Source organism: Centropristis striata, chromosome 3 (assembly GCF_030273125.1).
Source record: "Centropristis striata isolate RG_2023a ecotype Rhode Island chromosome 3, C.striata_1.0, whole genome shotgun sequence".
NCBI classification, from domain to species: domain Eukaryota; kingdom Metazoa; phylum Chordata; class Actinopteri; order Perciformes; family Serranidae; genus Centropristis; species Centropristis striata.
Window position 1 is genome coordinate 44,475,698 of NC_081519.1, and position 19,761 is coordinate 44,495,458.

Here is a 19,761-nt window from a genome sequence, read left to right on the forward strand (position 1 = left end):
GTGGTCAATTTGTGTGTTTTTTGGTAATTTTGTTTCTTTTTTGGGTAATTTTGTTTCTTTTTTTGTTCATTTTGTCTTTTTTGGTTAATTTGTGTCTTTTTTTGGTCATTTTGTGTCTTTTTTTATCATTTTGTGTCATTTTTGGGTCTTTTTTTGGTCATTTTGTGGTCAATTTGTGTGTTTTTTGGTCATTTTGTTTCTTTTTTGGGTGATCTGAACTGTGTGTGTGAGATTGTGTTCAGTGAGTGGGGGTCGAGGACAACATGCATGTTAAATTGGGGGTCGCGACTCAAAAAGGTTGAGAACTACTGCTGTAGAGAAGTAGCTGAGGGCAAAGTCTGTCTAATAAAAGATCATTTCATGGAGAAACGATCACAAGACACAGAGGAAAACATTCACAGCTTTCATCTGAAACTTAGCTGCTGTTTTAATATTTACTAACATGTTTTTGCAGATGATTTAATGGAGAAAGTTCTTTTTTTTTGCACACAGAAACACAGAAACCACTCTCTTTCTCTTCTCTTCTCCTTCTCTTCTCTTCTCTTTCTCTTCTCCTTTTCTTCTCTTTACATGCTAATATCTGCTAATGTTTAGCACTAGTAGAAATTGAATTAGTTTTGCAAGTATTTGGTCATAAACCAAAGAAGCAGATGTCATTTTTATCCAAGTTTCAGTTAGTTTGTGTCATCGTGTTATTCTTTATTTAAATAATCAGTAACTGACTGATACTGAACATAAAGAACCAATGTTTATTTTTGCTATTTTATTAATTTATTTTATTTACAGTAAATGCTGTTGTTGATGTTTATTTAGCCATTTATTTTATTTATTCTGTATTTAAATGGTCATCAATGGACTGATACTAAACATACATTATTAATGGTTTTTTTAACCATTTATTTATTTTATTTATTCTGTATTTAAATGGTAATCAATGGACTGATACTAAACATACATTATGAAGGGGTTTTTTTAAACATTTTTTATTTATTCTTTATTTAAATGGTCAGCAATGGATTGATACTGAACATAAAGCACCAATGTTTATTTTTGCTATTTTATTATTTTATTTTATTTACAGTAAATGCTGTTGTTTATTTAGCTATTTATTTTATTTATTCAATATTTAAATGGTCAACAATGGACTGATACTAAACATACATTATTAATGGGGTTTTTTTTAACCATTTTTTAAAAATGTATTCTTTATTTAAATGGTCAACAATTGATAATAACCAAAATCATTATCAATAAAACCATGTTAAATGTCTAGATATCAGCTCTTAAATTAAACTCTTATCAGATATTTTTGTTGTTATCATTATATTTGTCCAAACAAATGAACCTTTAGTTGAACCAGACATTAAAATGAAGAAGAACCTGAAGAAAACAAGGAGGTCTGATCATGTTTTCCATCATATATCACCATAGTAGACAGTTTTAATTACCATAAATCAAGGAATGGTACGAAACTTAAACTGTAAATAAAATGGAGAAATACCATAATGTCACAAAGACACAATTACCCTAAAAATAACAGGATTATTCAGACTAAATTACAGTTTTTGATGATTAAATTTACATTTAAATTTACAGTAGAAAACTCACTCACTGGAGTTTTTACTGTAAAGTTCTGGCAACCACAGCTGACAGGATTTTACTGTAAATTAAAGAGATTTTTTTTTTTTTTTTTTTTACAGTGGAGGAAACAACAATATAAAAGCAATAAAAACAGTAAAACTGCACACTGTAAAAAAAACCAACAACTGTTGTTTTTATGGTAAAAACCAGCAGAACTTTACCGTAATAAATACGGTGCAACTTTTTATAATATTACAGTAAAATGATTTTAACACTGTTGATTTCACATTTAAAATAGACATTTTATTCCATTTTTTACCTTAAAAAATAAAAAGTTTTTCCATCAAAAGAAACGCTGTTCTGCCATATAATTTACAAGAGAATACTTAAATATAAACATAAATATAAATAAATAAAATAAATAACAAATAAATGCTGCATAAATTAAAGATTTTACCATTAAATATTACAGTATATTTCTGTTAGAGATATGGTGTTTAGTACATTTAACTGTGAGAAAACGTATTTTTATTAAAAAATGAATGCAAAAATGATGCTTGTATATATATTACAGTATATTTTTACGTATTTTACAGTGGAGTAATGTGTTTGAAAAATATATAAAAATGTAAAAAATCCAGTTTTGTCTGATATAAACATTTACAGTGTTTCATTATTACTGAAACTGAATTAACTAATTTATCATTTTACGTCTTTTACTGTCATGGTTTAACAGTTTTTCACCCTAAAACCTACAGACATTTTTTACAGTGTTGACTCTCATTTAGTGTATGTGTAAAAGGTTAAAATCCCTAATGAACGAGAAAAAGAAAACCATCACGTGTCCCCTGAACTGGACCTAAACCTGTTTCCTTACACTCAGTCTGAGTCATCAGAGAAATGAGGACAAAATGTCCCGTCTCTGAAGAAAGTCTTTAAATAAAAATCTCCTCATCTGTTCAACCTGTCCTCACTCTCTCCCTTCACAGAAATGTCTTTCCTCCCTGTAAACGTGTCCTCACTCTGCTGAAAAGGTTCAATAAAGTCCAAAAGTAGCAACATTTACACCCCAAAAATTAAAAAATATATTTTATATTGTCTTTCAAAACTGTTCTGACTTTCTTTAAAGTCTCCAAAACTCTCCAGAAAAAAAGGTTTTCAAGAAATTTAATCTCAAGAACTTTCTAGCTTTTTAAGAAATGTTTTCAGTCTGAAGACGACAAACTGGTCCTCACAAGGACACACGAACAAGAATACACACACACACACACACACACACACACACACCCTTGTACTTCTATCGTTGTGAGGACCAGTTTGACGTCCACATAGTACACACACACAAACACACACAGAGCAAACACAGAGCAAACACACACACACACACACACACACACACACACACACACACACACACACATCCTTGTACTTCTATCTTTGTGAGGACCCTCATTAGAATAGTGCATTCCCGGCCCCTAACCACCGACCCTAACCCTAATATAAACCTAACTGTGACCTTTGACCCTAAAACAAAGTCTGAACTCTCAAACAGCCTTTAAATAAGTAAAAACCGGCCAAAATGTCCTCACTTCGCAAAAATGTCCTCACAAGGTTGGTTAAAACCGTGTTTCGTTCCTCACCATGTACGAAAAACAAGAACACACACACAGGAACTACTGTGTGTGTGTGTGTGTGTGTGTGTGTGCAGTTTGTTCGTGTGTCCTTGTGAGGACCAGTTTGACGTCTTCAGACTGAAAACATTTCTTAAAAAGCCACTCTTACTCTCCTTTTTTTGGAGAGTTTAAATAAAGTCAGAACAGTTTTGAAAGTAAAGACACACACACACACACACACACACACACACACACACACTCACACACACACACACACTCTGTAGTTCCTGGTTTGATCTATAAAGGTCAAAGTTCACTGCAGTTTGTTTTCTTGCTGCTCAGTTTTTACATGAAGTCGTTTCATTCTCAGATAATCTGAATTAATCTGAGGAATCTGGAACATAAAGCACTAAACAACAACAACAACATTAACTGTTATTAAGTTAAACAGCTTCACCTTAAAGCTCTCGCTGTGTGTGTGTGTGTGTGTGTGTGTGTGTGTTTATGTGACTTTTTCACTCTGAGACACTAGAATGATTGTTAAACGTTGGTGTGTTTATTTGCAGGTTAAACTTCCTGCTGGTGGTGAGGAGGAGGAGGAGGAGGAGGAGGAGGAGGAGGAGGAGGAGGAGGAGGAGGAGACGCGGTGGCGCCTCCTGCTGGACGATCAGAGTCACAGACAGACAGGAGAAACATCTTTATGGTTCTGATGTTTATGGAGAAAATCTGAGCAGAAACCAGTGTTACAGTTACAGTCACACTGTAAGAAATGTCTGAAAAACTGCTAAACCATGACAGTAAAATATGTAAAATGATAAATGAGTTAATTCAGTTTCAGTAACAATGAAACACTGTAAATGTTTATATCAGACAAAATAATATTTTTTACATTTTTAGATATTTTTTAAATCCATTACTCCACTGTGTTTGTAGCAAAAATATACTGTAATATATAAACAAACGTGAATATCATGAGTAAAGATGAAAGTGGCAAAAGGTAAAAAACTGGACCGTTCATTATTATTATTATTATTATTATTATTGTCTGCTGTGTTATTGTTACTGCAAGAAGTGGAAATGTTATGGAATGTCATTTTGTCTATTTTTTGGTAATTTTGTGTCTTTTTTCGGTCATTTTGTCTATTTTTTAGGTGATTTAGTTTTTTTCTGTCATTTTGTCTTTTTTGTAGTAATTTTGTCTTTGTTTAGTAAAAAATGTTTTGTCATTTTCGTCAAATTTCTGAGAAAAATGAATCAGATATACTTTGAGATTAAAACTGGTACATTTACGAGTAACATAAAGAATATTTTCTGAGATTTTGACAAAATTACTAAAAATAGATGCAAAAATGACCAAAAATAGATGTAAAAAAAAAACAAACTAAAAAGACACAAAAATGACAAAAAAAATGACCAAAAAAAAAAAAAGGAAAAATGACTAAAAAAGACACAAAATGACAAAAAATAGATGTAAATATGACTAAATATAATGTAATACTCTGGCACCGTGTTTGTAACAAAAATATACTGTAATATATAAACAAACTTGAATATCATGAATAAAGATGAAAGTGGCAAAAGACAAAAACTCAAATTTCTGAGAAAAATTAATCAGATATTCTTCGAGATCAAAACCAGAAAATTCACAAGTAAAAAAAAAAAAAATTCAGAGATTTTAGATGCAAATTTAAGATAAAGCAACTGATATTCTGAGATAAAGTTTTAATGTGTAAGCCGTCACTGTAAATTTTGCATTTATTTTTTAATAAAACTACTTTTTCTCACTGTTAAATGTACTAAACACCATATCTCTAACAGAAATATACTGTAATATTTAATGGTAAAAATCTTTAATTTATGCAGCATTTATAAAGTATTTTCTGGTCAATTATATGGCAGAACAGAGTTTCTTTGGATGGAAAAAGTTTTTATTTTTTAAGGTAAAAAATGGAATAAAATGTCAATCTGAAACGTGAAATCAACAGTGCTAATATCATTTTACTGTAAAAACAGGTTGTTGTTTTTTTTTTTTTTTACAGTTTATTTAAACTTTAGATTTCTTCTTCAATAAATGTCCGTCAGTATTCTGATGTGAAAAATAATAAATATTATCCACATATAGAAAAACATCTCAGCTGAAATAATCTGTCGCTTCAGCACAATTTGTCTTTTCTGATCTTTTATTTCGGTTTAAATGCAAGAAAAAAAAAAATTAACTTCATTTTGTGAACGTGTTTGCTGCCTAGGAAGTCATTGTTACAATTTTTATTTTATTCAGTTTCTATATTATATAATTGTTTCTATTTTTATATTATTTAGGAACTGTTTATAGACTTGGAGAGCCTTTTTTTTTTTAAAAGGAAATAAACAGAAAAGCTAAATATATATATATATATATATATTTAGCTTTTCTGTTTATTTATTTTATAAATATTTTAATTAATTAATAATTTTAATATTTTAATTAATTTTATATTTATTTATTTTATTTATTTAAAAAAAAAAATATATATATATATATTTATTTTTTTTATATATAAAAAAACAAAATTCAAGCAGACTGAAGCTGCAGATTTATTTTATTTTACAGGATCATCACCAACTCCAGTAATATTCTCAGAGGCACACAAGATATTTTTATTTATTATACAATCTGTTTACCATAATGTGGTTGAATTCATGGATTAATAAGTCTTAGTGAGTAAAAATTGTTTGTAGAAATTACAAAAAATCACTGTATCAGAAAAAGGGTGTAAAATTAAAAATGTAGTATCACCGTAGTAGATGCTTTTAATTGCCGTAAATCAAAGAATAGAGCATTAAATATTAAAAATAATAATAAAATGGAATCCATGAAAGCTCCGGAGAAAGTTTCCATGTCAAATTTAATGCATTAATCCTTTTTTCAGCAAAGGTTAAAAACACCTCGACCAAGTGTAGAAACATGATTTCACTTTTTTTGCAGAGATTTTTTATAATTTTGCAGTGTGCATTCAGCATTTTAATGCAGTATTTGGGGTTTTTTTGTGTGTTTTTTTGTAACTTCTGTGTTTTTATCTGTGTTCTTTGTCATTTCTTTGTGTTTTTATGTGTTTTTTGTAAAACATGTTGAATGTTTGTGGTGTGTATCTGAAATGATTAGTGATTCTGTGATGGTCAGATAAAATCCTCCGTCATCCAGAGATTCTCTAGACCAGCTGTTCTCAACCTTGGGGTCGGGACCCCAATTGGGGTCGCGAGATGATTTCTGGTGGTCGCCAAATCATTTTGGAAGTCAGCTCTGTCTCCACTGTGTTAAAGTGTTCATGTGTTAATGTGTTAATGTGTTTTAGTCTTTTGGGTCACTTAATGTCTTTTTTTGTCATTTTGTGTCTTTTTAGGCCATTTTGTGTCTTTTTTTAATCATTTTTTGGTAATTTTGTTTCCTTTTTTGGTAATTTTGTTTCCTTTTTTGGTCATTTTGTTTCCTTTTTTTGTCATTTTGTGTCTTTTTAGGCCATTTTGTGTCTTTTTAGGCCATTTTGTGTCTTTTTTTATCATTTTGTGGTCAATTTGTGTCTTTTTAGGCCATTTTGTGTCTTTTTAGGCCATTTTGTGTCTTTTTTTATCATTTTGTGGTCAATTTGTGTCTTTTTTGGTCATTTTGTTTCTTTTTTGGGTGATCTGAACTGTGTGTGTGAGATTGTGTTCAGTGAGTGGGGGTCTTGGACAACATGCATGTTAAATTGGGGGTCGTGACTCTAAAAGGTTGAGAACTACTGATCTAAAACATGAACACAGAGCCAAGAGGAGCAGGAGTCGAGTTTTCTTTCACACTTTTAATAAGTTGAATGATAATTATGGACTCTTTTCCAAATGACGCTGTAAAAAACAAACTCCAGACCGGAGAAGCAGATTAATATCTGTCACCTCACGGTTTATTAACGGCTGCAGCAGTAAAATCAGTTTATGATCCATCACTGATGAAGGAGCAGAAACTCTTCTTCTCCTCTATCGTTACTGACTTCCTGTCAGTTCTCCAGCAGAGATTCTCCTCCTGCTGACAAACATCTGGTTTCTGTCTGAACGTCTGGATGAAGATGATGATGAAGATGAATCAGTCAGTTTAAAGGTCTTCATCGTGTCAGTCCACTCTCCTCTTCTCTGTCTGTCTCACTCTTCTTCTCCTCCTCCTGCCTCAGCTCCTCCTGCTCCTTCTCCAGCTCCTCCTGCTCCTTGACGTCCGCCTCCTTCAGTTTCTCCTCCACCTCCTCGGGGATCTCCACCTCCATCAGGTTCTCCATGCCCCGCTCCGGCTCGTCTCCGATCAGCACCTGGAGGAGACGATTCATTTATTGCTACATCTTATTAGGGCCTCGGGGCAATCTCACCAGCACTGGTCCCTACTGGTCCCTACTGGTCCCTACTGGTCCCTACTGGTCCCTGCTGGTCCCTGCTGGTCCCCACTGGTCCCTACTGGTCCCTACTGGTCCCTACTGGTCCCCACTGGTCCCCACTGGTCCCTACTGGTCCCTACTGGTCCCCACTGGTCCCCACTGGTCCCTACAGGTCCCTACAGGTCCCTACTGGTCCCCACTGGTCCCTACTGGTCCCTACAGGTCCCTACTGGTCCCCACTGGTCCCTACTGGTCCCCACTGGTCCCCACTGGTCCCCACTGGTCCCCACTGGTCTCTACTGGTCCCCACTGGTCCCCACTGGTCCCTACTGGTCCCCACTGGTCCCCACTGGTCTCTACTGGTCTCTACTGGTCCCTACTGGTCCCTACTGGTCCCTACTGGTCTCTACTGGTCTCTACTGGTCCCTACTGGTCCCATACAGCAATATCTGATGGGACCAGTGCTGCTCTACTGTTATACTGTGGATTTCTTCTTCTTCCTCTTCTGGACGCAATTTCGTCCCGCTACTAGTCCTACAACTTGAAGAGTTGCAGGACAAATTATATATCAAAACGTGCGGTTTGATCGGGATCGGTGTGCTATTACTTTTCTCTACAGAATACGAATTTTTCGCAACGTAAGTCGCGAAAAACTGCCCAAAATTTAGCATTGAAGTGAATGGGACGGCCGACAAAAAATGAGCGAAAAAGAACAATAATTTTAGATTTTTAAACGTCTACTTCTCCGGCATAATTTCACCTAGAGACTCCATTTAAACTTTAAACAGTAGACACAAGTCTTGTGTATCGGTGTATTAATCCACGTTTCGATAGGTCATATAGTTTTTTATCAATCCCTGTTCAATGACCATGATCATTTTTGGAGAAATTCTGAGATTATAATGGGTGTGTATTGCACGGAATGTTCGTGCCACAGTGTGTGACATCATCGCCAGAGTGTAGAGGGAGAGAAGAAACTGTCAAAAAACAAATTTGAAAACTGCGCTCCAGGCCGCAAATTCCACTCTACAGAAATAATTTATACATAGAAACGTAGGAAAATTAGTCTTCTCCCTCACAATCCTCTGGTAAAGCTGTCAGAGTTATAGTTTGGGCGTAGGACGCACAGATGATCCACCAACACCACCAACAGCCTCATTGGCTCCCATATTAAAAACGCAGGGAGATTTCTGAAAAAGGGAGATGGAACAGTTTTTTTAGATCGCTCTAACAAAGCTATTTTTTCATTTTTCTTAAAAAAAAACACATGTAGATTTGCCAAAAATGCTTTCTGTTCGAGGCCAGAAATTCCAGTCTGTCCACCTCTGGCTGCTGTCACTGTTCAGGAACAGGTGTCAGTTAATTCTGTTGATTGCTTTGATCTTTGATGTGATTACAGTTACAGATACACACACACACACACACACACACACACACACACACACACACACACACACGTTGAAGTACATTTTCTAGTTTTACTTATTATAGTGTAACAACATATTTTAAGGGGAAGGTTGCTGCTGTAATATGGACATTTAACTCCCAGTGAAGGAGATGATTTATGATCTGGTGGTCAGAGTTCTAGTTATTGTATTAAACAGTTTAAAGATGATAATTATTCATGTTTTCTCACCTGTACGAGTTTCTCACATGCAGCTTTAACGATGACGTCCTTCTCCCAGCGGTGATATTCTCTCATGATCGGATAAACGTTCTTGTCTTTCAGCGTCTCACGCCCAGATTTAGTCGCCGTCAGCTGACACACAGAAGAGAGTTGAGTTAAGATAATATAATATAATATAAGTTAGGATCAGACAGCTCCAGATACAGACACATAGAGATAAGAACAGAATAAGAATATAAACAATAAGACAGATACATACATTCTATGTACATTCTTTTCTGATATTTGGCATTTATTATTATTAATATATATGTTTTGTGTTTGTTTGTTTTCCTGAGAGTACTTTGCATTTTTACAGATATTGCACATTAGAGAAAATATACTTTAGCAGGTTAAATAGGTTGAATAAGTTGTTGCATGTGGTAGTAGAAACATCAGTGAATATATTTAAATATATAAGTTGTACATGATGTATATAATATAGAAAATGTGTTGTATATGTGATATATCTGATGTTTGCCAGATATGTGCCGTTATTAAAATGTGAAAAAACAGCAGCTACATGTTCAATAAAACCTGTTCTGGTTTTTAAAGTCATCTTGGTGTTGGAGAGTTAATTATAGTAAACTGTTGGGATGATGGCTAGTTCTTTATTTGTCCTGTTGTTTTATTGTCTTTGTGTGGTTCTAAGTCCTTTAAAAAGCAGTGAAGAGTAGATGTTAGTGTTGTGTTACCAGCAGCAGAGTCTCCAGCAGCATCTTCCTGATGTCGGGGTCTTCTTCCCTCTTCTTGTCCTCAGGGAGGTACTGCAGGTCCACCGGGAGACCTGGACACCACAAACACCTTTATTACAATCACAACCTGGGGTTTTATATTGATAACAACTAAAATAGAGTATAGAGTTTAGAGTTTAATTTGAGAGCTGATATCTAGACATTTAACATGGTTTTATTCATAATGATTGGTTAAAAATGACAAAAAAGACACAAAATGACCAAAAATAGATGTAAAAATGACAGAAAAAAGAAACAAAATGACCAAAAATAGATGCAAAAATGATCAAAAAAGGAAGAAAAATTACCAAAAATAGATGTAATAATGACTAAAAAAGACACAAAATGACTAAAAATAGATTTACAATGACTAAAAAAGACACAAAATGACCAAAAATAGATTTAAAATGACTAAAAAAGACACAAAATGACCAGAGTATCTCAATATATCAACTCTTTCTCGTCCACTCAGCCTCAGTTCTCTGAGCCCACTGGTTCATTCTAAAGACATAAATCTTTATTAACTTTCATAAACATTGTATTATTTAAAAAAAGTCTCAGTCATTTCCTAAAACAGCTGTTCACTGCTGTCTTTAAGGACCTTCACCCAATCAGGACGTTATAGTGTGTTTATTGGGGATTATATTCAGAGTTCATATGTAGGAGTGATATTAAATAAACTACAGTGTTTCCATGGTGATGAGGGAACATGGTCCAGCTACAGTCTGTCTCAGTGTGTTTCCATGGCGATGAGGGAACATGGTCCAGCTACAGTCTGTCTCAGTGTGTTTTAACAACAGAGGAGATTCAGACGTCAGGTTTTAACACACAGAAACAACTAGTGAGTAGATATAATCACTGCTGATACACTCACTGGGTTTGTTGTTGTTGTTGTTGTTGTTGTGGGGTTTGTTGACAAAAAGCAACATAGAGAGCATCACCAGACTCATTGTGGAGTTCATGTTTGACTGAACAGAGTAAATATTTGCTTGTGTGAGTCTCACCGTCGTTCTCCTCCTCCGTCAGCTCCTCTGGTCCGGCCAGCGGCAGCAGGAGGAACGGCAGGAGGTCCACACAGTCACTGAGCAGCCAGTCATGGTGGGCTGAGGGGGATCAGGATCAGGATCAGGATCAGGATCAGGATCAGGACCAAAATGACCAAAAACAGATGCAAAATTGACCAAAAAAAGACACAAAAATGATGTAAAAATGACAAAAAAAGCCACAAAATGACCAAAAATAGTTGTAAAAATTACAAAAAAAGGAACACAATGACAAAACAGATGTAAAAAATAAAAAGAACAGTCTTGAGGATCAGGATCAGGATCAGGAAGTCATGTTGGACTGTTGTTACCAGAGATGGTGTATCAACCTTTATTCTTCCTGTCTACTTTAGCACTCAGAGGATTTTTATCCTGTAGAGGAAACTGATGTGATAACAGCTGAGAGACGAGTGTGTGTGTGTGTGTGAGTGTGTGTGTGTGTGTGTGTGTGTGTGTGTGTGTGCGTGTGTGTGTCTCTATGTGTGTGTGTGTGTGTGTGTGTGTGTGTGTCTCTATGTGTGTGTGTGTGTGTGTGTGTGTGTCTCTGTGTGTGTGTGTGTGTGTGTGTGTCTCTGTGTGTGTGTGTGTGTGTGTGTGTGTGTGTGTCTCACCGTGGTCAAAGCAGCAGTTGCGTAGCGTCCCGATGACTCCGCCTCTCCTCACTACTGAGGCCTGATACTGAGTGAAGGGGAGCAACCTCTGGACCACACAGCTGGAACACACACACACACACACACACACACACACACACACACACACACACACACACACACACACACACACACACACACACACACACACACACACACACACACACACACACACACACACACACACACACACACACACACACTTGTAAATCAGAGCTGATTGCTGTTTAAAGGGCTCATCCAGTTCATTCAGCAGCACTCAGAGACAAACACACACTCATTGTAAAAACATGTATAAAACTGGAGGATTTAGGCTCGAAGCAGAATATATTCTTTGGTAGACTATATTTATATGTATATTTATACACATATTTATATATATATTTACAGTGAGGGAAATAAGAATTTGATCCCTTGCCGATTTTGTGATTTTTGCCAAATTTTCCCACTGATAAATAAATGGCCGGTCTATGATTTTAATGGTAGGTTTACTTTAAGTTATTTTGTATTCAAATGAATGGACCAAAATGCTTCTGCAGCCGTCAGCGCCCCCTGCTGGATTTTATGGTAGAATGCAGCTTAAGGCACTTCCTGGTTTGCCTCCTGCTCAGACCAGGAGGTTACCGCCTGGTTAAATAACTCACCGCTCTCTGTCCATCATGTAGCTGCGGGCCTCAGGCAGCTGGGTCAGGTTGGACAGGAGAGGACTCAGGTAGTGGAGCTTGGCCTTCTGATTGAAACCTTCAGTACAGAAGATCTCCACCAGCTGAGCCAGACCCAGCTCCTCCTGCAGGACCTGCAACACAACAACACTCTTCATCTCCAGACACTAAATGACTAAAATAGATGCGAAAATGACTAAAAAGACACAAAATGACCAAAAATAGATCAAAAAATAGATGTAAAAATGACCAAAAAAGACACAAAATGACCAAAAATAGATGTGAAAATGACTAAAAAGACAGAAAATGACAAAAAACAGATGCGAAAATTACTAAAAAGACACAAAATGACAAAAAACAGATGCGAAAATTACTAAAAAGACACAAAATGACAAAAAACAGATGCGAAAATTACTAAAAAGACACAAAATGACCAAAAATAGATTAAAAAATAGATGTAAAAATGACCAAAAAAGACACAAAATGACCAAAAATAGATGTGAAAATGACCAAAAAAGACACAAAATGACCAAAAATAGATTAAAAAATAGATGTAAAAATGACCAAAAAAGACAGAAAATGACAAAAAACAGATGCGAAAATTACTAAAAAGACACAAAATGACAAAAAACAGATGCGAAAATTACTAAAAAGACACAAAATGACAAAAAATAGATAAAAAAATAGATGTGAAAATGACCAAAAAAGACACAAAATGACCAAAAATAGATTAAAAAATAGATGTAAAAATGACCAAAAAAGACACAAAATGACCAGAAATAAGTGTAAAAATGAACAAAAAAGACAAAAAATGACAAAAAATAGATGTGAAAATGCTTGAAATTGTAGTTGCATTACTTTCATGATATAAAACTCGGACAGTGACACATTTAGAAACAGTTTTTCATCCTGATTTGTCTCCCTTATATAGAAAACTCTCACTAAACATAATTATGGTCATTTATAGCAAAATATCATCTGACTTGATGAAGTAAAACAATCAGTTTGTACACAAACATCTTACTGCATGTTTTAAAAAACACATTCAAGCTCATTCCAGACATTTTAAAAATGTATTTTTAAATTTCTGACAGAAGTGAAATATGAAAGTGGGGTTTAAATATTTGACTATGCTTTAAATGTCTTTCAACGAGGCTACTGTAGTTATTAAGATAAACACTAACAGGTGATTCAGTGTAATGAACATGTTGACATGTAAACATATCTAGAGGAGGAGCCCCGGGACCCACCGGGAACACGGTCCTGCAGGTCTTCAGGTGGCGGGTCAGGTTGGACAGGACGGCACAGATCTGGTCCGAGAACAGGTAGTCTGGATCCTGGAGCTTCTTCAGCAGCACCGGGACGATTTTAACATCTGACACCAGAACCTGGAGCACACAGAACCAACAACAACAACAACAATAAACACCAGAACCTGGAGCACACAGAACCAACAACAACAACAACAATAAACACCAGAACCTGGAGCACACAGAACCAACAACAACAACAACAATAAACACCAGAACCTGGAGCACACAGAACCAACAACAACAACAATAAACACCAGAACCTGGAGCACACAGAACCAACAACAACAACAACAATAAACACCAGAACCTGGAGCACACAGAACCAACAACAACAACAACAATAAACACCAGAACCTGGAGCACACAGAACCAACAACAACAACAATAAACACCAAAACATCTGCAGTAGGCAGAACTACTATATAGTCAGGTGCAAATATGGTTTAACCCTAAAAGAATTCTACCAAAAGGTTTCTCAGTGGTTTACAGTATCAGATGGACTTAAAAACAGACTAAAAGTTAAAAACCAGTTTCTGACTCCAAGAAATGCAACATTTTCTAAACCTCCAGGTCTTTTACGCCGGACTAAAGCTTCACATTTTTTATTCCACATGCTCTCTATCACCGTAATCTTGTAAATCTGCAACTTTTTTCACACAAATTTGCCACTTTTAATCTTGTAAATCTGCAACTTTTTTCATGCAAATTTGCCACTTTTAATCTTTTAAATCTGCAATTTAAAATGACCGTTACTCCTTCTAGTCAGGAGGCGGAGCTAAGTAAAGGGACACGTCAGACAAAAGAAACACATGTTTTCCACATGCTCTCTATCACCATAAGTTTCTATTTTTGATGGGAGACACTTCATCAAGATTGTGGATTGGAGACGGCTCCCATATAAAATCTATGAGAACCAATAAATCTTCCGAGCCACTCAGAAGGTCAATCTGGGTGTCAAAATCTACATTTTCTGGGTCAAAGAATCATTTAAAGCTCTTGAGAATATCACTAGATGATTATTGGATCCAATAGATATGTTCATTTTGTATTTACGTTATTTCCATCTCAGGTCCTAAGTGCTGCTTTTGTCCCCATTCTTCTCAAATCTGGTCCTAAGACGCCTGACTATTGGTTTATCTCCTGGACCAGAAATACTGCTGCCTGATACATGTTTTGGTCATGTAATATTCTAATTAGCACATTTGCATGATAGATACGTGATAACAAGTACAAATAAATATTAAAGCAATTGTTTACGAGCATATTTATGCAAAAAAATAAGTACAGTTTCCCTTCAGTAATGACAGATTTCTCCTTTCTCGTATATCTTTGTCTAGTGTTGGTGGCTTCCTTTCTACTGGTCAGATTAAACTTTTAATATGTTATTAAGAACATCTAACACCACAAAAAACAGCTCAGAAACCTTTTGGTAGATTTTTTTCAGGATTGTATTTTTTTCTTCTTCATATACGCAGCCGCCTACTATCGAGTTATCGTTTGATATATAAAAATGGACACAATATATTTTTTTAAGTTGTTGTTTACATGTGTGACTTTTTGTGTTTAAAGTAAAGCATGAACTGCTGAAAAATAACCTATATTTCCCAAGCAGCCATTCCAGCTGTTTATGTGTTATCTTAATAATAAAATAATATAATACATAATGATTATCTCAGTGCCTGAAGGTCTATTTTATTTGTTTTGGTTGTAGTTTATTTATTTATGTTTTATTTATCTAGGATATTTTAATATTTATTTTCCACATTTTAATTCCAATCTTTAATATTCTCCTGATTTAAAAATTCATTGTTGTGTTAAAGGATGAACTTATTCTGCTCTAATATGTTTATAAAACTAAAACAACATGGATACAACGATACTGTCGTTTATCAGGAGAGTTTCTGGGAAAATATATCGTCCTAATAAACGTGTTATTATGGTGACAGGTGGAACTGTGAGGGCTGATCAGTTTATTCTTGTTTGGTTTTATTGTGAAGAGTCTGTTCCTCATTAATAAGTGATCAATAAGAGTTCCTCCAGACGGCTGATTGATCGGTGATCACCTGGTGCAGCGTCTCGTCTGTCGACAGGTTGATGAGGACGTGGTAACAGTCCTTAGCGACGGCCACCGAGGGGTCAGAGGTCAGAGCGAACAGAGCGGCCAGGAGGTCGGGTTTAGAGCGCAGGAAGCGACAGCCGTCCCTGAAACACACAAACACAAACACAGACTCAACAGTTACTGTCTGCTGCTTTTATTAAGAATATACTTTTATTTTCATGTTAAACACGTCATTTACACCTTCTGAACAATAATAAGAACCCACCTCTTCTCTTTGGCTTTTAACACCATGAAGAGAGTTGATTTTATGGGTTTTTAATGTTTTTATGTGAATACATGCATATTTTATTTTGAGCGGGCAGTGCATTTTATTTATTTTTATTTTATTCTATTTTTATTCTATTTTATCTTGTTGTATTTTAGCGTTTTAAAGACAGAAAATGCCCAAAATTAGATGCAAAAATTACTAAAAAAAGACACAAAATGCCCAAAAATAGATGCAAAAATTACTAAAAAAAGACACAAAATGCCCAAAAATAGATGCAAAAATTACTAAAAAAAGACACAAAATGCCCAAAAATAGATGCAAAAATGACCTAAAAAGACACAAAATGTCAAAAAATTGATGCAAAAATGACCTAAAAAGACACAAAATGTCAAAAAATACATGTAAAAATGACCACAAAAAGACTCAAAATGACTAAAAATAGATGCAAAAATTACTAAAAATACACAAAATGACCAAAAATAGATGCTAGACATTTTCCATGGTTTTCATGATAATGAATTTTATTTTGTGCGTGCAGTGCATTATATTTATTTTTAATTTATACGATTTTTATTCTATTTTATCTTATTCTATTATATCGTTATAGTGTCTACTTATGTTTTTTATTGTGCTTTTATTGTGTTATCTATTTATTGTGTTTATCTTTTTGGTGCTGAATAAATAAAGTGGATTGGTTCAGAAGTTCATCAGACCTGCAGGAGAAACGATGTTATAACATCCTTCATGTCTAGAATCACACTTTAATGCCTTTTATAGTCACCTGTGATATAAAAACATCTGTAATGTGCACAGTTTATAATAATAATAATAATTAAGTGAGGCAAGTTTATTTGTTTCAGAGTGTTTTACATAAACATTTAAACAGATTAAACAGGTAATAAGACAAATCAGAAAATAAAAAGGAAGAAATACTGTAGATCCAAAAGATTTGCACATGAAGTATCATAATTTTAAATGACTCAGGAATAATAAATCCTAACACACTGTGGAGCAGATCTGCTCTGTTTATTACATGTGACAGATGATGATGATTTATGTCTGAATCAAAGTGATTCACACTCAATTATATAAAGAGTTTTAGATCATCATTACATTCTTATGGATCTTATGAGAAGGCGTCCAGTCTGGACATATGTGGTCAGAGGAAAATACAATCATTTAAGAGAAATATTGGACATTTTTATGCAGTTCCTGGAAAGTTATCAACAGACAAACACCGATAAAATAAATGTTGATGTTTCTAACTGTGATCTAAACCTGATCTTCTGTTAGTGGTTAAAAAAATCTATTAATTAATAGAACATTTAAAATGAAATGTTCATCCCACTGGACGGCAGAGAACTAGTGACATCACAGTGATTCAGGACTAGATCACTGTTTGTATTAATATCATCATCATCCTCATCATCCTCATCTTCATCAGCAGGTCCTACCTGTGTCCCGACAGGCCCAGCAGGTACTCGGTGGTGTGACCTTTGACATCAGGACGAGTGTCGGGGGAGAGGAAGGAGAGCAGCTCAGCAGCTTCACAATCACTCAGCATCTTTATCACTTACTGGTAAACAACAACAACAACACAAACAAACATCAGTTCAGACAACAGCACACAGAGAGAGAACGGTTGGCAGAAAACTGGAGCAACAATCAGTTTGTTTGTTTGTTTGTTTAGCCCTATGAAGCCAAGTGTATCATATTTGATACATATGTTTTTAAGACCTCTACATCATCAGTGTGATTTTTTCTTTTCCTGAAAAACCTGATGAATACATGAATTGATGATTAAAAAAACTGAGCAACAAAAATACCAGATGTAACAAAAATGATTTGCTGGTTCCACTGGTGGATCTGTGATTGCTGCGTGAAAACTTCATATCAGCAGATGTATGATGTTGTTTTATATGGAAAAGAATATTTTGTATGTTTGAGGAAAATGTTAAAAGGAAAGTCAAAGTTTTATTTGGTTAAAAATATTAGGTTTTATGTGATTATGTGAGTTCAAGAAAAGCTAATTGTGAGCAACAAATTGCACAAAAAGACCTGATGTATCAAATATGATCCAAATTAAATTCATATATGAAAACTGATATTGTATTAAAAAAAATGTTAGCTGGTTCAACAAACACTCCAGTTTTGAAAATTTTGAATTTTCTGGCAATTATTTCACGGTTCAGGCTTTATAGGGTTAATGCTGTAGGGCCTAGAGGTCAGGAATCAGGCTTGTAACTGGAGAGTCGCCGGTTCAAATCCCAGTACTGACAGGTCAAGGACTGAAGTGCCCTTGAGCAAGGCATTTTTATTTTTTTACTATTTTATCTTATTCTATTTTATAGTTTTAAAGACCCAAAATGACCAAAAATAGATGCAAAAATGACTAAAAAGACACAAAATGACCAAAAATAAATGCAAAAATGACTAAAAATACACAAAATGACCAAAAATGATGCATTAATGAACATTGAAAACATCTCTGTAAACATGCCGGATTATAGCAAAGCTGCTAGTTTGCATCCATAGTCCCTAAAAATAATTAAAAAAGAAATATAACAAATATAAAAGACAGCAAGTAAATAGTTAAATATAAATAGACACACAGACTCAGACAGGATATAACATATAATAAATAATAAAAAGTCATGTTCAGGTCTCAGGTTAGTTAGTGTCACACTTTAGATGTGATTTGAACCTTTGTTTTAGTTCTGGTTGTAGCTGAAACCCTACAGTGTTTTGGGCCCCTGTTGTGTGACTTAAGGGTAATATTTGATAAATCATCATCATCTGACACCTTGTTAACAGCTGACTAGTTCCTGTTGATCCACCTGAGAAATATCAGCAAACTGAGATCAGTAGTTCCAAATACTGAGATGCTGTTTTGGTTGTGATTAGCTTCATCTTCTACCTTTTTCATTAAACTGGAGATCTGTGTCATTTAGCTGATTAACCAGAAAAAGACTCAATAATAACGTTAATTCAAAAAAAGACAAATAAAGAAACAGAAGGATCATTTATGGTTTTATGGGCTGTTCTGGTACTTTTACACAGATAAAACGTTTCTGCCATGTTAACGTTGAATTCATTAAATGTTATCAACAGCAGCTTGAATGTCATAACTAGATAATAACTAGATAATTAAACATAGTTCGCCTTATTTTCAGATTTGCGGTTTAAAGTTCCCACTAAAAGCTGAATTCTCGGACATTTTCCCGCCTGTTTATAATAAAATAATAACCTTATCTTACCTTTATCGAGCTGAAGGAGTTATCCAGTTATTACATCGCTGTTTTATCTGCTTTAATCGCTGTTTTATTCCCTTTATTTCGCTTTAAACAACATGTGTGTCGTCACTCAGTGGAAACATGTGGAAAAATCATATTCCGGTTTTTCTTCTTCGCGGTCTTTATTCCCGCAGCTCGTGTGCCCGCTGCTGCCCCCTGCTGGTCCGCCACCGCGCGGCGCTCTGCGGTGTTACACCCACAGCTGGAAACATTCACTGTGAGGACATTCTGTACTTTAAGAATAAAACAGAAATAAACAGAATTAAATATGTTTGATTTAATTGTGAGTAAACTTACACAACATCCATTGTTTTCTTTATATTTTATATACATTTATGTACTTTTAATTGGAGTTTAACCACATGTTTATTTCTCTAAATATGTTTATTTATTTATTTTTCATTTAAAGAACTTTATTGAAAAAGGTTGCACATACAAACAATTGTATATATCGAACAGCAGACAAGTGCTCCAACTTATATGTATAATGACAAATAATTAAA

General features: G+C 34.7%; 1 protein-coding gene across 1 annotated transcript; it reads right to left on the reverse strand.

The window, feature by feature from the left end:
• Positions 1-6,992: 6,992 nt before the first annotated feature.
• On the reverse strand, positions 6,993-19,357 carry hgh1 (HGH1 homolog (S. cerevisiae)). Its single transcript, XM_059329896.1, has 10 exons — positions 19,223-19,357; positions 17,420-17,541; positions 15,702-15,840; positions 13,576-13,713; positions 12,308-12,459; positions 11,625-11,725; positions 10,975-11,073; positions 9,932-10,023; positions 9,207-9,329; positions 6,993-7,507 (listed from the first exon to the last, which is right to left on the reverse strand). The coding sequence occupies exons 2-10, from the start codon at positions 17,527-17,529 to the stop codon at positions 7,310-7,312; spliced, it is 1,152 nt and encodes a 383-aa protein (XP_059185879.1). The 5' UTR covers positions 17,530-17,541; positions 19,223-19,357; the 3' UTR covers positions 6,993-7,309.
• Positions 19,358-19,761: the final 404 nt, after the last annotated feature.

Excerpts from the sequence above, each read along its gene's own strand:
- hgh1 (XM_059329896.1), bottom strand. The coding sequence starts at position 17,529 with ATGCTGAGTGATTGTGAAGCTGCTGAGCTGCTCTCCTTCCTCTCCCCC. Across the intron at positions 12,460-13,575 it reads CCTGCAGGACCGTGTTCCCG|GTCCTGCAGGAGGAGCTGGG; the intron begins GTGGGTCCCGGG and ends GTTGTGTTGCAG. Across the intron at positions 9,330-9,931 it reads TGCTGGAGACTCTGCTGCTG|CTGACGGCGACTAAATCTGG; the intron begins GTAACACAACAC and ends TCTGTGTGTCAG.